This window comes from Leucopleurus acutus (genome assembly GCF_964270905.1).
Source record: "Leucopleurus acutus genome assembly, chromosome: 13".
Classification (NCBI taxonomy): domain Eukaryota; kingdom Metazoa; phylum Chordata; class Mammalia; order Artiodactyla; family Delphinidae; genus Leucopleurus; species Leucopleurus acutus.
This window is the reverse complement of record NC_139155.1, coordinates 58,240,932-58,261,083: the sequence shown is the minus strand read 5'-3', so window position 1 is coordinate 58,261,083 and position 20,152 is coordinate 58,240,932. Positions and strand designations below refer to the sequence as shown.

Genomic DNA, 20,152 nt, shown 5'->3' with positions numbered 1-20,152 from the left:
CTCAAAAGGGGAGATGCATCTGAAAATGAAAAACATGACATGTTAAGTGTTGAATACTGTGGCAGAGGCAAGGACAGGTATGCCGCATGTGAGGAGAGATGCACCTGGTCCGTCGGAGGCAGGAGGTGAGCGAGGAAGGCTTTTCTCAGGGATGGGAAGTCTTTTCAGTGGAGTTGTGCAGCATGAGTAAGAGTTAGAGAGGTGGACAAAGGAGGGGCGGTTCTGAGGTTGAGGGACCAGCAAAAGTGTGGGGCTGCGAAGCCACGGGCGCATCATGGTCCAGCGGACGTCGTGGGGCATGAGACCGGAGGGGGTCAGAGTTAGGAGTGGAGGGGGAAGATGGATTCCAGACACGCTGAGTAGATTAAACACCCACCAAACCTGGTGAGAGTGTGGGCTGGGATGGAAAGGATGAAGCGATGGCAACAGCTCCTCCATCTCTGGCAATGTCAGGGCTGCCATTAGCCCAAAAAGGGTCTCTTTGAATTAGAAAAAGGTACATTTTCTTCCTGGCGGATGGAAAGCCTGTGGCAGGAGAAATGGCGTGTGTGCAGAGCCCAGGGTGGGTTTCAGCTTCCATTGGCCCCTTGGCTCGGTGCTCTTGTGCAGTGCACAGTCTGAGCAACTGTAAGGGGTGGACGTGGCCACTTGCATCAAGAGTGCAAATATGGAGAGCGAGTGGAACTGGGCAGCCGTGAGAGGGGCAGTGACACGCTCAGTAGTGAATGTGCTCAGTTTGCAGTTTTTAGGGTCACTGTTCAGGGGGACACATCACATAAGAAGTTGGATATATGATTCTAAAACACTGGGGAGCACAGGTGATTTGAGTCCTTTGAACTTTTAAAAACTTACAGGTAAATTGTAGTTAAAATTATTCAAAGGGAATGACCTTCTGAATTATAGCTCCAGTGGGACTTACATAATACTAGTGGTTGGTTCTCGAGACAGTGTGTTTCATCGCTCTATCAAAAAAACTAATTCCAAGCAACTTATTAAAGAACGCCTACTACTTACTAATGTACCAAAGGATGGTCATGATAAATTGGATTGGTGAAAGGTTTTCTTCTCTGTCGCAGATTGCCCTGCTATGCCTTGTGTGACTAGGACCTCGTACCTGGAACACCTCTGCCTTGACACTTGTGGGGACTCAGACCATGTGAGTACAGAAGCTGTATAGGAAAATTGCAGCGAGTCCTAACTGGTTAGTTCAGCTAAGCAAAACCAAAATTTCGTGAGAGGGAGGACCAAAGGAATAATATCTATTTTTTTGTGACATGTCTTCTAGATGAGGTGGAAAACTTATCTCTTTTCCCCATTAATTTAGTAGTGTACTAGGGGCTATAAAATCAACAGTGAAACTTATGTGTCAGCTTATTTATCAGGGTATTTATGGCAACCAATTATAAGAGGTATAATTGAAAGCATGGTTATTTTTGTTTGTTTGTTTTTGTCATTCTAAAGGAGAAAAAACCCCATCACTCTTTCTGTGGCACTATTTTGCAGAAAAACACTGCCAAGGAGTGCTAAGCTGGCAATGAAACAGCCCAACAGGAAGAGGAAGCTCAGTATGGATTCCAAGGAGCGTTTGAATCAGGATGGATGCTTGGTAAGTTGTCAGTTCCTGGACCCTTCCTGTAGTTTGTGCTCATTGTGGGAATTCGCAGTGTAATTGCACATCTGCTACAGTGACAGCAGAGGTGTTTTTTTCAGTCACTCGAAACCGGTTGCTTCTGGTTGAGTTTTATGTAGCGTGGTATGGAATATATGTGTCATTGACTGTGGTACATTTTAGAAGGTAATCTTGGGAATTCTCTGGTGGTCCAGTGGTTAGGACTTGGTGCTTTCACTGCCGAGGGCCCGGGTTCAATCCCTGGCCGGGGAACTAAGATCCCATAAGTCACGCCGTGCAGCCGAAAAAAATGATAATCTTCATATTAAAGGTGAAAGGAGGCCTTTTCTTTTAAAAAGATGGAGGTAATTGATGATTATCAAGTAAGGGACAGAGTTTGTGAACTAACTGTAGGGGTTGTGTTTGTCAGGGCTCTCCAGAGGATCAGAACCAATAAGAGTAGTTGACAGCCCTGTCACAATCTCTGTCCCTACTTGATAATGATGAATTATATGTATATTTGTAGAGAGAGACGTATTTTAAGGAATTTTTTAAGATAAATTTATTTATTTTGATTTATTTATTATTTTTGGTCATGTTGGGTCTTTGTTACTGCGCGCAGGCTTTCTCTAGCTGCGGCGACTGGGGGCCACTCCTTGTTGCGGTGCGTGGGCTTCTCATTGCGGTGGCTTCACTTGTTGCCGAGCACGGGCTCTAGAGTGCACGGGCTTCAGTAGATGTGGTGCGTGGGCTCAGTAGTTGTGGCTCACAGGCTTAGTTGCTCTGCGGCATGTGGGATCCCCCAGGACCATCGCTCGAACCGTGTCCCCTGCACTGGCAGGCGGACTCTCAACCACTGTGCTACCAGGGAAGCCTGCTTTTAAGGAATTGACTCATGCAGTGATGGGGACTGACTAGTGGCAGTCTGGAGACCCAGAAAAGAGTTGATGTTACAGTCTTGAGTCCAAAGGCCATCTGGAGGCAGATTCCCTGTTCTTCAGGGGAAGGTCAGTCTCTTTTCTTGTAGGGCCTTCAGCTGATTGGATGAGGCCCACCTCACCATGGAGTGTAACCTGCTTTTCTCAGATTCTACTGTTTAAATGTTAATTACATCTGAATAATATGTCACAGTAACATCTTGACAACTAGAGGGCATACATTGCATCATGCCTCTAGTTCCCTGTGCTGTTTCCTTATGACAGCTTCTTGTACTCCTACAAATGTCAGGGTGGGCAGAAGTGACCAGGAGACCTCCTCCGTGGTGATGGTTTTGGGGATGGTAGGCCATTAGAGCGTCCTCAGGGGCCAGGGGCTCTCGTCATTTATTTGGGTGTGGGTTTTGGTGTCTTCATGTGGGTTGTAGTTGTGCATTTACACATTATGCAGTGGTGAAGTGACACAGTGTCGTACTTACATTCTTTGGTCTGATGCCAGGTTGGTGTGACTCCATGACCTCCAGGCATTAAATGAGAAGTGTCCAGCGATGATCTGGTCTGAGGTTGGTTTTAAGATGTTACATATAGGCCCGCGTCAAGCTAGAGAGCTGTTTCCTCAGCCTCAGCGCCACGGGGAAGGGGAGTGGTTAACGTGGGGGCTGAGGTCCTGTTCCCCTTGAGGTCCAGACGGGACCAGCACCGTGAGCGCCAAGTGGTCTAAGTGTATCCCAGAGAACTAGCTGTCTACGAGGTTGCTTGGATCAGACTTGGGAAGGCCTGCACCTGTCTTGAGTTATGTGAGGATGCTGTTCTCAGCATTTTAGGTTTGCTGTGTCATGTCTTCTGAGGAGAATAGGGTACTTGATGTGTTTAAAGTTACTCTTGGACAGTGGTTCTCCTGCTGTGGTGTCTGGACCAGCAGTGCCAGCATTGCCTGGGAGTTTGTTAGAAATGCGGCTTCTTTGGTCCCACTGTAGACCTGCTGACCAGATGCTCTGGGGGTGGGGTTCAGTGGTCTGTATTCTACCAAGCCCTCCAGGCAGTTCTGATACACGGCCATATTTGAGAAGCATTGTCCCAGGGAAAACGTTGGACACATCTTACCTGCTAATGGTGCTAGAGCTAATCAATACTGTCTGCTGCATATTTTAAAAATATTTTAGTATAAAATTGGAGACCACTTCTCCAATCTAAATATATTTTCTACTTTTTCTCAGTATCATTTCCCTTTAAGCTGCTAAAATTGTTACTGCCCCGTCTTAGTTCTTGTTACCTTGCCCTTCAACATGAATATTCAACCTGCTGTCCCAACTGTAGTGGCACAAATCCCAGTTTTCTCCTAAAGCCCAACTTGGTTTCCAATTTAGTGCTGGTGCTTTTACCATTATTTCCATCCCGCACTGGGGTTTTCAGTTTTGTGAACCCCAGGGGTGCTCAGCACTTACTACTCAGATGCTGTTTGAGCTTGGCACCTTGCGTAGCTGGATTTCCGAAAATATCTGTTGAATGATGTTCCTGGTGTTTAATAACATCTCCATGCAAATGGACTTCTTTGATCAATAGTAAGAAAATGATACTTCCGAGGGCCATATTACTCATCTGAGGTCTGAGGTGTTTAGAACATAAAATTATTTTAAAGGATATTCACAGAAGATCAGGGGAAAGATGTGCATTTGGGGTGAATTCCACGTTGCCATGTCTGTTTGGGGCTCATGGCCAGTGTCCATTTTCATTCGTTAAGTTGAATGGTTTAATTCACAAAGCAGGGTCACATCTGTGGCTGCATTCACCGTCGAGGGAAGGGGGTTCAGTCACTGAAATCATGTTTGAATTTTGCTTGAAATATCAATACCATCCTTTACTTTCTATGTTACCCTTCTTGTTTTAAAGTGACATTTCCAGCCAGCCAAGCAAAATAGCATTGGCAGGTTAAGAACATAAAACGTCAAACTAATGACAGTTGGGTGCTTTCTAAACATCTGCTTTTGAGACAGTAATGTCAGGAGATGTGATAATTTTTAGATGCTGATATTAAAATATCTCTAGGAAGACAATATCTGTTGAATTCAGACTTCCTAGACTAATATTAGTCTAGGTACTAATATTTCCATGTAGAATTTCAAAATATTTATTTATATTTTTCAGTATGCAGACACATGGTTAAAAAAGACCACATAGGACAGACAGGTATTGAAATAAGAAGTAAATTCTTTACTGAGTAAATTACTGAGTAAATTCTCCCCACACCTGCTAAACTACCCCAGTCTTTTCATAAAGGTGTGACCACTGTTTACACTTTCTTGTGTATCTATATAGGGATCAACAAACAAAACAAAAAAACAAAAAGGAAAGCTAAGAAACCCAAATCCTTTATGCATGTACACGTATATACATAATACATACATATACTTAGCCCGGATGGGCTCACATTCTGGCTATCGTTCTGTACTTCGCATTTTTGCACTTAAGCATGTATATCTTGGAGATACAAATCTTCTCATTGTTTTCAGTGGCGCATAGTATTCCACTCTGTGAATGTACCATAACTTATTGAAACAGTGCCCTGCTGTAAACATTTAGGTGATTTTTATTTTCTGTCTTTACACACCAAGTTACATCCAGTGTTCTTATTCATATATCTTGGTATACTTTTACAACTGACTCACAGGCAAAATCTCACCAGTAGAATCTTGTCCTAAAATGTTCGTGCCTATAAACTTTTGATTCGCCTTTCATGTCGTCCTGCAAAGAGGGCGTCCCAGGTTACACTCTGACACCACCCGTGACGGTGCCTCCACTTCTTAGGCTTCATCTCACGTCTTACGTCCTGTGTGCTCAGTTCTGCCGTGTGGATGACTTGCCTGCTGGTCTGGCAGGTGGTGCTGCCGCAGACTTGAAGAGAGGCCTTCCACTGCCCCTTGGACTCCTTCTCACATCATGCTTTTCACAACATCCCACACAGAGATGAGTGTCACGCGGGTGCCTTGGTAGCCTTGGCCACCCCCCACCCCTAGGACTGCTGGCAAAGTGTGGCCACATGGTAACTGGGGAAGCGAAGCATTGTTTTCAGAGTGGTTTCATGGATGTTTGGTGTGTACGTGGGTGTTCTGGGGATAAAATCCCAAACCATATGTAGGCTGTACAGTTTCAAATTCCATTCATAAAAATTTTCTCAGATGAAAAAAGGAGATTTTGTTTGACTATACAAGAATAAAGTACATGTTGTCTAGTTGTGTATATAAAATACCTGAAGCTGAATAAATGTTAGTGCCCATTCTTGCTCTCCCTCTGCAGCTCTTAAAAATCTGTGAACCTGTACCTAATTCATGAGTTATGAACTTTGAGAAATAGAAATATGAGGCATTATTTATTCTTAAGCATCTTAGAGTATTGCTGAATAAAAGAGAACTGACTTAGGCCGAGTAATGCAGTGTGACTAAGATCTAAGGTCCATGTAGCCTTCAGAGAAAGGTAGGATCACTGGGGGCAGAGTGGGACCTTGAAGGATGAAGAATATCTAAGATGTCCATCTTTAATGCTTTATTTAGTTTATTTAAAAATAAAAATATCTAATGCACATGTAATGCTGTTATAACACATGGCTCTTAAATGCAACCTGGTAGAATGCAAAATGAGGGAATACAAATTATTTGCTTAAAATCTGGATGTCCTGTAGGCAGCTAACCTTGAGAGAGAAGGAAGTTGAAGGGTCATAGCAGGGACTGTCTGACCAAGGAAGCAGCAGGAGCCTGGGTAGGGGGCTGGAAGCAGATACGACGACCTGTGTGACATCTGGCGGGATTATAGTGGCTGTAATGACTTTTCTGACTGAGCAGCTTTGTAGAGTGAGTGCTGGGATGCGAGTCAGGGTATTTGGATTTCGGTCTTTGGCTGTGGTGGTAAGTAGCTCTGTGACCAAGGACAAGCCCTTCGCCAGGCTGACGCTCAGTTTCTTTGTCTCTAGAACAAAAGTCTTGGATTAGAAGATTTTTAAGGGCCTTTTAATTTCAATAAGTCTAAGTTTTGGTACACAGTGAGATAGTAAGGTGAGTGGGGTGCATGTGGGTGGCCAAGTTCAGACGGTCTTGATGTTGGGGCCACTGGACTTGACATACCGACAGGAGGGAGCCCGGGTTGGCTGCAGCTGGGGCGGAGTGCAGGGCAGTCTTTTTTTATAATGTCCTTAAGTAGACATCGAAAAAATGTTTAGGGTAGGATTATTTCATTGCCTTATGTTTTCAGTAGTATCTGACTTTTTAAATCCTTTTGTTACCCCACGCACAACTGATAGCAGCTTGTATCAGCGAGTAGAATCCATTTATATGTGGAGGAACTGCAGAAAGGAGATGTTAATAAAAGTGTTTTAGATGTTTTTCCCTTTTTTGGGGTATAAGTCTTAACAAATACTGTTTGAAAATATACCTGAGTTTTTGTTTTTGTTCACGTTTAGCCAGGTAAATGGATCGAGACGATTGCCATTGAAAAGGATAGTTTGTGATTCACATTTCCCAAGAAAGAGGAGGGGACCCATCACACCAGACAGGGCCCTGTGGGGAAGCACCAGAGTCGGTCGGGGGGCAGCAGGGGCGAAGGGAAAACAGGGGCAGGAGGCTTTATTGTGCTTTTCTTGGAAATGAATGGGGGAAGCAAGGTGAGCAGGCTAAGCAGGTTCGGGATTGGCTCGTTTGGATAATTTCGGTCGTCTCTGGCTACCGGGCTGTCTCTGATCGTCCAGTTCCTGGCCCAGGGTTGGTTTAGGGCAAATGGATAGTGTCCCAGACTGCAGGAGCTGGTAAGGAAAGGGGAGTGGGCTGTGGACTCAGGAGGTATGACCCCAGGCTAGTTGTTTGCTGTCTCCAGGAATTGGCTCACACTGAGAGGGACAGTCCCTCCCCGGTCCACAAGGCCCCCAAATGTCAGTCACAAAATACAGAAAATAAAAATCGTGATGAATACAATTACGAAAGAGAGATTCCATTCGGGGTATTTGAACAAGATGAGGGCATTTGCCTCTGTGTCTGCATCACAATTCCAGTAGAGCAATGGGAAACCATCCTGTCCTGTATTTTTATCTGAAAGGTTAATTTCAGTTATCTTCAGTTTGCGTCCCACATGGGATCAGAGCAAAAGAGAATTTTGGAAAGTAGACTTGACCACAGCAGGTGAAATTCAAATAGTAGTTTATTACTGGAGATACTGTATAGGATTTTAGTGTTTTCTATAGTTCCGGAAACCAGTAGGTATCACCCTTCATTCTTGTGGAAGAGGAGAGCAGGATGCTTGAACATCCTGTGCTCAAGGACCTGACAGTGCGCGAAAGGAAGGGGTGTCATCTGATGGTTCCACGGTGACGACCTGAAGTTGCCAAACACAGATCAGTGGGTTAAAACCCTTTTGCTTTGCATCCTTGATTGGAATTCTCCGACCTGGAACAGTAGGCACTGATTAATTAGAAAACATCCCTGTAACGTGTAGTAAAATTATATGACGCATCCGGGGCCATCAGGAAGGAACAGAATGTCAAGCCTTTTTGGTTATTTTCCCAGCTTATAATCCTCTCTTCCAGAACGATGGATTTGAGTTGGCTAATGGAAATGTACCACAGCAAAGACTTATTTTATGTTCCTTAAACTATTATCTCCCCTTTTTCAGAGCAGTGTTCTTTTTTTTTTCTTAGAGCTTTATTTTCAGTTTTCAGAACTAAAGTTTGAAACCTGAGAAGGCATAGTAATGGTTTTGTTTTTCTCAATTCATCCTGATTTCCTGAAGTGTTCTGTTGGAAAGGATAAGGAAAAGTGCTCATTTTTTCTTTTTTGAAAAGATTAACTCTATTCATTAATAGCAGCGTGGATTTACTACCTTTAGGAAATAATTAATTAACCCCGACAGACTCAGAGAATGTTAAAACTAGCAGGAGCTTTGGAGAACATTTAGTCCAATCCCTTTATTTTACAGACAAAAGAAATCAGATCCGGAGAATGCGTGTCATTTGTTCCCAGTTACCTAGCTCTTTGGGTAACTAGGTGGGGTTGGGATTTGGCCTGAGGGAACCTGACCCCCAATTCAGCATTTTTTTTCTGCCCTATTATATGATATTAAATCATTTTTTGTTTGCAAAAAAAAATGTCCTAAAAATGAGGTCAGTATATCGTAAGAGAAATGTAAATTTATTCTGTAATACAAAATCATGATCTTGCATGTGTATGTCTACATATCTATAACCTTACTCCATCTTAAAAAACATATGGACATCAGGAGCTTGAGTAATTTAACTCTGAAGCGAAAGGTAATGTTATTTTTGTGAGGAATATGTTTTTTCTATCTAGGTAGAATTTCAGTAGCAAATAAAGAAGTGTGAAGCAAACATTCTAATCCACTGACAGACAGCATATTGTATATTTCTTTTTATATTTGAATGATACAGTGATTATAGAAATGCTTCAGTAGCTGTTGTGCTCACATAGCCAACCCTGTTTCTTGTTACCATTTCGGTTTTGCAGTAGAACATTTATGAGAAGAGACTTGCCTTGTTTTGAATTACGTAAATTTCCTGTGCATTGAGTGGGTAAAGAGGGATGGAGTTGGGGTGAAGAGCTGCCGTGGAAAATTAGACCTGATTCAGTTCATCATCTCACATGCAGTGGAACAGAGGTAGATAGGATTGGGTTACTGCCTCCCCGTCTCCCCTGCCCCGTGACCGTGGACTTGCAGCGCCTTCTGTGGTCCACAGACCTTCAGCAGTGGCATCAGCTGGGGGCTTGTTGGAAACTCGTGCTCTTAGGCCCTCCCCAGACCCACGGAATCCAGATGTGTATTTTAACAGCCTTCCCAGATGATTCACATGCATGTTAAAGTTTGAGGAGCACTGGGTTGTAGTACGTTTTGTAAGGATGCAACTGTATTACTTGCACAGAGAGATCCATGATAACTTTGGACATGAAATCTGCTAGGCACAGAAGTACCATTCTTGAACCTTGCATTCATGCCTTCAGTCATCAAGTATTTGTTAAACTGGACGAGGGGCCAGGCTGTGCTTTGGGGAGGAAAAATGGTTAAGACCCTGTCTGCCTTCAGTAAGCTCAGCAAAGCAGACGAGACCAGTAAGAGAGAAGCTGGTCATGCAGTGCGGTAGGCCCAGTATTAGAGATTTATACAGGATATTTCCAGGCTTCAGAAGGTTACCTGACTTAGCATGGGTGAGGTGGGAAGCAGAGAAGAGGAAGTAGGGTCAGAGAAAGCTTCCCGGAGAAGAAATAGGCACATGTTAGCTTTCTATTGGTGGTAACAAATCACCACAAGCTTCGTGGCTTATTACAACACATTGACTGTTACCTCACACTGCCTGTAGGTCAGATGTCCAGGCATGGCTTAAATAGGTTCTCTGCTCAGGGCCTCAACGGGTAAAATCAAACGGTTGGACTGAGTTCCTTTTGAAGCTCTGTGGCCTCTTCCGAGCTCAGATGGTTGTCGGCAAAATTCAGTTCCTTGTAGTTGTAGGACGGAGGTTCCTGCCTTCTTGCCGGCTGTCATGCAGAGGCCAGCCTCAGCTCCGGGGAGACCCACAGTTGCTTGCCATGTGGTCCTCTCACAACAAGGCAGCCTGCTTTTTTCAGGCCAGCCGGAGACTCTCCTCCATCCAGCTGAGGGGAGTCATACGTTGTAATGCAATCGAGGGGGTGACCATCCCATCACCTCTGCCATTTTCTGTGGTCTAGAAGCAAGTGACGGGAAAGGGGCTTGGGGGTGGCTCCTTGGGGTCATCTGGGGATCCTGCCCACCGTGAGGTGATTTCCCTGGGGCTGGGAGGGAGAGCGGGATGGACAGCGTGGGTCCCAGAAGCCGCAGAGTGAGTTCTGGGGACTCTGAACAGGGGATGCAAGAGCATTAGAGTGAAGATGAGGAACTAATTTTGTGCTGGCTGAGTTTCAGGAGCCTGTAGGGCACCCAGATGAAGCCGTACAGTGGCCTTGGGATCTGCACGTCTGTAACTTGATGGAGGGAGACGTGGGTCCATTGGTCGCCGTGTGTGAGACTGAGTGACCTGGATGCCAGGGGCTGAGCGAGGCAGGCGGGGGGCGGGGTGGAAGCCCTGGAGAGCAGGGTGATGGTTGTGCAGGGGTGGAGGCCGGTGCAAGCGAGCTGTGTGGAGGACGGGCCTTGCACAGTGGGATGGGGAGGAGGGGACGGCGGGGACACCCAGCCTTCACTTTGTCCTCCATCTGCCGTGAACAGCTGGCAGACACCTGACCAGTGAAGGGCAGCCGGTGCACAAACACTGGCATTGCATTCCATTTGTTCCCTAAAACCCAGCACTGTTCCTGGCACATTAATTGCCCAATAAATATTCTTTAAATAAATAATTAACTCAGGGTTTTAAGATTCCTCTTTACTCCTCCCTCAGGATTCTTCTTCCATCAGAGACCTTGTTCATCCAAGATATGCTTTTTCAGTTAGAAAACAAATAGAAGATAACTTAATTTTGATTAAGTCTTGATACACTCTTGACAGTTTGAGATCTGGCAAAACACCTATGATAACTGCCATTAACTGAGAGTCTGCATGTGGCATGTGCTTAGTAGGCCTCTACCCGTGTGTCTCTAATCCTCAAAACAATTCAGTCAACAAGATAATATTACCTCCAAGTCACAATTTAGGAAACCAAAACTCAGAGAGGTTAAATCACTTGCCCAGGGTCACACAGCTGGTGAGGGGAGAAGCAGGGGTGTAAACCCTCAGCTGTCTGACTCTAAGACTTGTACAGAACAGAACCTCTTACTGTGGTTAAAACACAAAGTAGCCCAGGAAGCATATCAAAACATCAGGCTGTAATAAGTAAAGCATCGTGGCTCTGGTACTTGGATAGACAGGTAAACTAAAGAAACAGAAGAGGCAAATGCACCTGGGGGTTTAGTGTATAGGACACTGATCTTAGACTGATGGGAGGAGGGGGACCATCCCATAAGTGGTCTTGGGACAGGTGACGAGCCACCTGGGTAGGAATAGTGTGTCTCAACTTCACACCGTGTCCCGGCACAAATTCAAATTTGTCAAAGATTTAAGTGTAAGAAATAAACCGTAAGTGTAAAAGACATAAACAAAGAAGAAGGTTTTTATGATGTGGGAGTAGAGAAGGATCTCCTATTACTCAACAATAGCAGCCACAAAAGAAGAGTTTGATAATTTTATTTCTCAAAATAAACAACAAAAATCCTTGCATATTAAAAATACTGTAAGAAAGAAGTGAAAAAGAGAAATGACTAACCAGGAAAAAATAAATAATGCCTCTCATATTGTAGACAAAGGACTAATCTTCCTAATTTATCCAGACCAAAAGATGAGTAGTCATTCCAACAGAAAAAAATGGGCCACAGATGTAAAGAGATATTTCACAGAAAAGGAAATACAATGGCTTTTAAATATACAGTCTTCAGCTTCTTCATAATGGAACAAATGCAGATAAAACGATAGTGAGATATTATCTTTTTCATCATCATCTTGGCAAAAATCCAAAACTTTGCTATCACACCCTGTGGGCAAGGCTCTGGGAAGACGGGCCTGATCCCAGGCTGTGGGGCTGTTGAGTGGGGCTTGCTGGGCGCCAGACCTGGCAGGAAAACACAAGTCTGGTTTGACCCGGCTGGTCCACTTCTGGGAAGTCATTCTGTACATATCCTGGCGCATATGCAAAACGCTCCGTGTGCTGGTTTTCCACCACAGTGTTATGTGATTGGAAAAAAGATTTGAGACAACCTGGACATCCATAAACATGGAATCAGTTAAATAAATCATGAGGTATCCATTCAGGTAACTGCAAAAAGAAGGAGTGTGCTCTTACAACCTGATAAAGACCTCCAGGGTATTTTAAGTGAAAAGAAAGGTAGAAAACAGTGCTATCTTTGTGCACAAGAACAAGAAAATAAGAAAATATATTCTCTTTTTTTTATAAAGGAAACTTTGCAAGGATATTTCAGAATCTAGTAACGAAGATTTCTGGGTGGAGGTACTATACGTAGGGCAGATGGGGGAGAATGGGTCGGGGTGGGAGGGGAGTTTTCACTGTATTAATTGTTTCTCTATTTATTTTTACCTTGAACAATGTGAACTCAAAAAATAAAATAAATTATATGTGTAAACTAAGGCATCTCAAGGAATCTACCATAATCAATTCTGTATGACTATATACACAAATGGCAGCCTGACGCAGTCATCTTCAGACTTGTTGGTTTGTTCACCTCATCAATAAAGAAACTTCAGTCACGTATCTGGATATATATGTATTACTTGTTTATTGGAAAATTATATGATTTACTACTATACAAATTGTATTTTGTACCTTAAAGCCATAGACTGAAAAAGAAACAAAAAGTACAATATAAAAATGAAATTAGTAGTGATTAACAGTTAAAAACTAGTTTGCTCTCATTAAAATATTAATTTTTTGAAACCTTGTTTTAAAGCCTTGTGTTCCTGTTATCTGAAGTCTACTTTTTAGGTTTAGTTTTAATGGCTGTCATAGCTTAGATGACCAACCCTCTTGGTTTGTTTAGGACTGAAGGGTCCTCCAGTTATGGAACTTCAGTGCTGTGACCGGATCAGTCCCCCGCAAACTGGGACAGTCAGTCACCCTAGGCCTGGCTTAAAAAGATAAAAATGTCTACAAACAATAAATGCTGGAGAGAGTGTGGAGAAAAGGGAACCCTATTGCACTGTTGGTGGGAATGTAAATTGATACAGCCACTATGGAAGACAGTATGGAGGTTCCTTAAAAAACTAAAATTAGAACTACCATAAGACCCAGCAATCCCACTACTAGGCATATACCCTGAGAAAACCATAATTCAAAAAGAGTCATGTACCAAAATGTTCATTGCAGCACTATTTACAATAGCCAGGACATGGAAGCAACCTAAGTGTCCATCATCAGATGAATGGATAAAGAAGATGTGGCACATATATAGAATGGAGTATTACTGAGCCATAAAAAGAAACGAAATTGAGTTATTTGTCGTGAGGTGGATGGACCTAGAGTCTGTCATACAGAGTGAAGTAAGTCAGAAAGAGAAAAACAAATACTGTATGCTAACACATATATGGAATCTAAAAAAAAAAAAAATGGTTCTGATGAACCTAGGGGCAGGACAGGAATAAAGACGCAGACGTAGAGAATGGACTTGAAGCCACGGGGAGGGGGAAGGGTAAGCTGGGACGAAGTGAGAGAGTGGCATGGACATATATACACTACCAAATGTAAAATAGGTAGCTAGTGGGAAGCAGCGGTTTAACACAGGGAGATCAGCTCGGTGCTTTGTGACCACCTAGAGGGGTGGGATAGGGAGGCTGGGAGGGAGACGCAAGAGGGAGGGGATATGGGGATATATGTATACGTATAGCTGATTCACTTTGTTGTATAGCAGCAACTAGCACACCATTGTAAAGCAATTATACTCCAATAAAGATGTTAAAAAATAAAGAATAAAATGTGAAAGAATGAAAAAATAAAAGATATGTCCCCAAAATTACAGGATAAACTGTAGGAAATGATTGTTGACCAAACTTACTAAATCCTGATACTTTTTTATCAGCATCGTCCATCAATTATGCACAGGTTTTGTGCAATTCAGCTGCTGATTTTCATCTTCTTGGATGACAATCAGTTTGTCTTGGAAACTATTCAAAAGTATTGGGCTTCCCTGGTGGTGCAGTGGTTGAGAGTCCGCCTGCCGATGCAGGGCACACGGGTTCGTGCCCCGGTCCGGGAAGATCCCACGTGCCGCGGAGCGGCTGGGCCCGTGAGCCATGACCGCTGGGCCTGCGTGTCTGGAACCTGTGCTCTGCAACGGGAGAGGCCACAACAGTGAGAGGCCCACGTACGGCAAAAAAAAAAAAAAGTATTGCATATTTATACTTCCATAAGTGAGTTGAAAGCCCATTGAAGCTCTTAATTTGAAAGATCTTAAAATTGGGAAACTCTGTCCCTCAACTTTTAAGTGTAAAATTATTATGAGTTTTTTTATAGGGGGCATACATTTTTTTATGGCCACAAAACTATGTAAGTAAGACACATATCTGGACAAATGCTCTTGGAGTATCTTTGAAAAAAGAAGTGATTCTCTTAGTCTTTGCTAAATGGTCGACTTTCCTCCAGGAGTTGCTGTGAGCCTGGCCTGATGCACTGCTGGCTCCGTGGACAGAAGCTCTGCCTTCTCAGGGTCGCTTGTGTTTGTGGTTTCTTCGTAGGGATCTTTGAAGGCATTTGTCCATTCTGTGAGGGTTGGTTGGGCTAAACTTGGACCTTAACTGAGCCTCATAAGCTGTAGCAGGTGCCAGCAGGCTGCAAGCCAGGGGAGGATGGAGGGCTTGGTGGGGGCAGGGGACGCCCTTCTTCCCTCAGCCTGCCTTTGAACCTTCCTTTCTGTCATATTTGAGCCAACAGAGAATTAAGACAATAACAAAGGGTTCCTCCCACGTCCGAATGGGTGGTGGTGTGGCTCCCCCCCTCCCCCGTCCCCCTGCCGCTGCACACTGGCTGCTGATGTAGGTCCCCTCCATTCACAGCGCTTTTCATGGCTTGGCTTCCAGCAAACAGAGAAGTCAATGTTCAGTGTTTCAAACAATTACCCAGAAACAGGGCCTAAACCACATTTTCTGTGTTCTAGGAGCAAGCTGAAGAAGAAAAGAAGCCCAGGGATGGTGTGACCCCTCTGAGTCACGGTAATTGTCACCACCCTTTACAGTTTTGCTTTATAATGAATTACGTTTAAGTGACATTTTTATTAGATAGCTGCAGTTGGTTTAGGTTTATTAATTTAAATCTATAATAATAATATCGCTAGTTGACAGTGTCACATGCTCCCCTGTAGACTTCATCAGTGTCATCTAAGACTTTCAAATATGTATATCAAGAAAGTCTGAAGCTCATAACTCATTTATTTGCCTTTGAAAAAAGAACTGATTTGTAAACTTTCCCTGTGAACAAGAAAACAAATGATGCTGCTTAGTTTGTTTATAATTCTTTGTTTAAGCTTTTCCCCGATTGGTTTAATCTTCTAATGATGGCATTCGTACTCTTCTAGTGGAGTCATGTTTTACAGGAGGTTGTACATTTGCTCCAAGATAAATGTCCCTCATTATGGTTTTTAATACATCCGTAGGTTTTAGATAACAGCTTTTTAATATTCAACTAATTCTCTGATGATTTAGATTTAAATCAGCAAATGCAGATGCTATTTCCCTGGAATATATATTCCATATATATTGTGATTACTGCTATACAAGCAGGCAGCTGTTATTAAATTTTCTGTAAAATATAGTTGAATGTCCAACATTTGTGCTACTCTTGGTGGGAAAGAAGCATGTAAATTTGATAATCCTCCTCTAATGAACTTTTAAAGTACCATAAGTATTTAACTTTCTTTCCCTCCAATAATGGAAACAACTGAAAATATCTTAAAAAATGACAAACAAGATTTGGGGTTTTTAAAGACCATATGTAATGCTTCGTCTTGGCACGCAATATTGAAAATTTGTGATCTTCTACCTAAATGATTTTTAAAAATAAAAGTTGTTTTCTATTAGAAGCAAAATATACTGCTTTAAATTTCTTTTCTTCTTTTGCTGTCACCCCAAGTCCCATCATGTTCTTTGCTGAAAAAGCAAAATAGAACACAGTAATTTGACAGTTATGTAACTTGATGTTCAGTTTCATTGAAATACACTCCAGTTATGCAACACTGGAATTCTAGAAATAAGTTTGGACTGTACCTGGCCCCAACAGCAGGGTTTTTTTTAAAAAAATAATTGTTTTTCTTCTCAGAGAGAGGTTGTGATTTATTATGTTGTTGTCTCTCCCCTGCAGCTATATTTTCCACACTAATGTAAATTGTTTTAGATTCTTTTATTCTACAGTTGAAGCATTTATTCTAGGAAAAGAAAAGCAGACTTAAGCCAACAAATTAAAAATATTCATCTTCAAAACTAAGATTTCTTTTAGTAATTTAGTATTTATAGTTTTCATTGTAGCCAGTTACATGTTTATCTTAAGTAGTTTTTCAGTTTTACTAGGAAATAGCTTTTTGCTGTTGTCCTTCCTTTGCCAGACTTATTTTGTAGCTAGTGGTCCATTCCCCAAAGTGTCATCCTGTGGCTTATTCTTCTCCAGATCTGACACTGGTGTCATCGCTGTTTTCCCCAGCTGTGGAACATCCTTAGAAGAAGGATGAGATTTGGTTTGTGTATACAGATGCTGCAAACCGCTCGTTGAATACGAGTTGAATTATTCGAGGGGCTTTTGAGGATTTATATTTTTACTACTTTTAATGCGATAAAGGAAACTATTCCCTAAATTGCCTCCTGTCTTAGTATTATAATGGGGATCTTCCTCCTATAGTTCCTGGAAATAGTTTAATCTTTTCTGTAGGCAGCTTACTAAACAAAATAGATTGAGTCACTTACCTTAGGCCTTAAAAATAATAACAAAAGAAAAACAAAAACTATGTACTCATACATATTTATATGTGAACAGAAAATTCTATTGAAAAATAAACAATTTCTGTAGTGATTTTACAACAAGCAAGGCATTTCTTTGAAAATCACTACAAACTAATTTATTGCATGCCCAATCTCTGTCACTAACATTGACCTCTGTGTTACAGATGATGAAGCTTTGAGGGGCCATTTGACTTACTTAGGGTAAAACTAACTAGTTAGTGGTGGATCCAAGGTTTGAGCCCACATCTAGCAAGTTCTAAAGCCTGTGGTCTTTCTACTTTACCTGTGGTCTTTCTACTTTACCTGTGGTCTTTCTATTTTATCATTTCCCCTTCTCTGTAGCTATTAAGACTAAGGTAGAGAAAACTGGAATCTTGCTTAGAAGTGGGATGGGAGGAGTAACTGCTAATAGTTAAAGTATTAAGGGTGTCTCATATGGCCCTCTGTGTCCTTGGGGACTGGCTGGACTAAATTTTTCTTGATATAGTCATGCCATGAGATTAATTTTTTAGTTCTTTTGGAAACTCTCAGCTATATTATTCCTATATTATCCAAAACATTTACCAGCTGTCCTTAGATACCCTTAAGAGAAGACTTGTCTCGGTAAGAATTATTTATTAATAACTATGTATGATGGAGGTTATAGAATTAGTATTGTCAATCACTATATAATCCCAGACCTCTACATTTGAAGTCTCCAAAATAAAAACAACTGATTTTTTTTCAGTTGGACAAGTGATCTGGCTTTTTCCCTTCGTAATTTTAAGTGCTCTTTTAAACTAACGCTAATATTTCTTTGGTTTAGTGTTAGGACTGTGAGGTCTTTATAATTGTAAAAGCAGTAGAAGAAATTATAAAGGAATATGAGATATATATACATCCAAATTAAACTGTGTACGCCAAAGAACCTCATAATAAATAAAATTAAAGTGGAAATAAACTGGCAAGTATTTACCACAACTACAACTTGCAGAAGGTCCAAAATAGATAAAGGAAGTAGAGAAAATAATCAGATACACTAAAATATCAGTACAAAAACAGGCAAAAGGCATTAGGAACTAAGTAATTCATGGAAGAGGAAATGAAAGTAGCTAAAAAGCAAATATGTTTAAATGTATTCAGTCTCACTAGAAAACAAAGAAAGACAAATTTAAAAGCAACGATGAACATTTTTTAACCTACCAAATTAACAGTCAACAAAGTGCTAATGCCCCATTGCTGGTGGGTCAGGGAACTAGCTCTCTGTAAATAGCTCTCTGTACATTGCTTCTGGGAGTATAAGTTGGCTCTATCGTTTTGGGGGACACATTGATAGTATTTATTAAAAATGTTAAGTCAACATTTCCTTCAACTCAGGGACTCCACTTTTTGGAATTAATGAAATAAGCATGAGCATTTAATTTATGCATATGATACTCATGGTACTATTTATAAATGGAGAAAAGTTGGAAATAATCTAAATGTCCAACAAATGTGGAATAGGTAAAACATTGTGGTACAATTTTGTGTAGACAGTTGTGTAGTCATGTAAATGCTTTTGAAGAACTTTAAATTATATGGAAGGGAAAGCTTATGATAAAATATTAAGGGGACCCCGCCCCCCCCACCAGGAGGGATTAGTCTCAGTGATGGTTTAAAAAAAATCTCATATCTATACATGAGATAAAAGATGTTAAAAATTGTTATTTCTCAAGCTGTGAGATAAAAAGTATATTTTCTACGTTTTCCAAGTATTTTTTTTACAATTAGTAATCACGTTAGAGTCAGCCAAATATTAAAAAAATAAATTCAGAAATTCCTGAACACTAAAAAGTTCCATTTGTGGGTGGTATTGTTGGAATATCTGTTCTTAGATTTATTTCTTTTTTTGTAAGTAAACTTTTTATTTTGGATTAACTAGATTTAGAGAAAAGTTGCAAATGTAGTACAGGGATAGTCCTGTATATGCTTCGCCCACTATCTTCTGAGGTTAGTATCTTACATGACCTCAGGACATTTGTCAGAACTAGGAAATTAATATTGGTATGTCAGTGGTCACTAAACTGCAGACTTTATTCAAATTTCACTAGCTTTTCTACTAATGTCCTTTTCCTCTTCCAAGATCCAGTCCAGAACGTCTCTTTGCAGCATCACTGCACACACATCTCTTTTACTTTAAAGTCTCTCATGTTTTTCTCTCATGGCCCGAGCTGGCCGGTAGCATCCAAGTTTCTTGAGGGCTCCAGTATTTTCTCCCTGGCCACCACTCATCCCGTGTCCACCCTCGGGCACCTACACCCTGCCACTCCCCTGAAGCTGCTCTTGCTTAGCTCACCAGAGCCTCAGGGATGGCGGTTAACATTTTGTGGGTTGAATGGAACCAGGGACGTCCCAAATCAATGGACGCTTTCATGCTGTTACTTTTCTTACTCTTTGGATTTCACTTAGATGTTAAAAATGAACCCGTCTTGGTCCCCTGATGGTCAGCCTGCTTCTGCTGCAGCCCCTCCTCCTGCAGCACCATCATCCACCTGCAGTCAGTCCAGGTCCTGGACACACCCTGGACCCCCCCTCCCTCTCACTTACCCAGGAGCCTGGCCACACGGTCACCACCCTTTCTCTACTCATCCTTCTTGACTTCTCTCAAGTCATATCCTCCAACTTAGAGCTGCCTCTGGTCATTTTTCTGTTGTTCACTCTTTATACCCTCTCTAACCCAACGGAAACTGAGCTGAGATCCTGTTAGTAGAGGGCCCTGGGTCCTTTCTGTAGAGTAGCATTCAAGGCTTCTCACCATCTGCACTTGCCCATCACATGCCACCACCCGCAGTTGTTGGTTTGCTCGGCTGAACAGAACCTGCAGTCTAGACCGGACTGTCTGAAGAACCGTTCCTTCTGCCTGGAGGATTCTTCCTCAGGCCAGAACCAAGTAGCCGGCTCCTTCAAAACCCAGTATCTCCCCTACTTGCCTTATTTTGTGTTTTTCTCCCTATTCTATTTTCTCTCGGCATATCCTAGGGCATTTGGTTTGAAGAAATTTTTTATGTGATGCTGTATCTCTCACTTAAGTTAGCATCTTTTTTGTTTTGTTTTGTTTTGTTTTTGCGGTACGCAGGCCTCTCACTGTTGTGGCCTCTCCCGC

At 42.1% G+C, this 20,152-nt stretch overlaps 1 protein-coding gene across 1 annotated transcript in view; it reads left to right on the top strand.

Moving 5' to 3' along the window:
- Positions 1-1,534: 1,534 nt before the first annotated feature.
- The window catches only part of L3MBTL4 (L3MBTL histone methyl-lysine binding protein 4), a gene marked incomplete at both ends in the record, with an annotated part of 303,064 nt that continues 284,446 nt past the window's right edge, over positions 1,535-20,152 (top strand). The window contains 2 exons of the mRNA XM_082853718.1: positions 1,535-1,606; positions 15,201-15,255. Of these exons, the coding sequence (XP_082709844.1) occupies positions 1,535-1,606; positions 15,201-15,255 (127 nt within the window). The remainder of the gene's footprint in view (positions 1,607-15,200; positions 15,256-20,152) is intronic.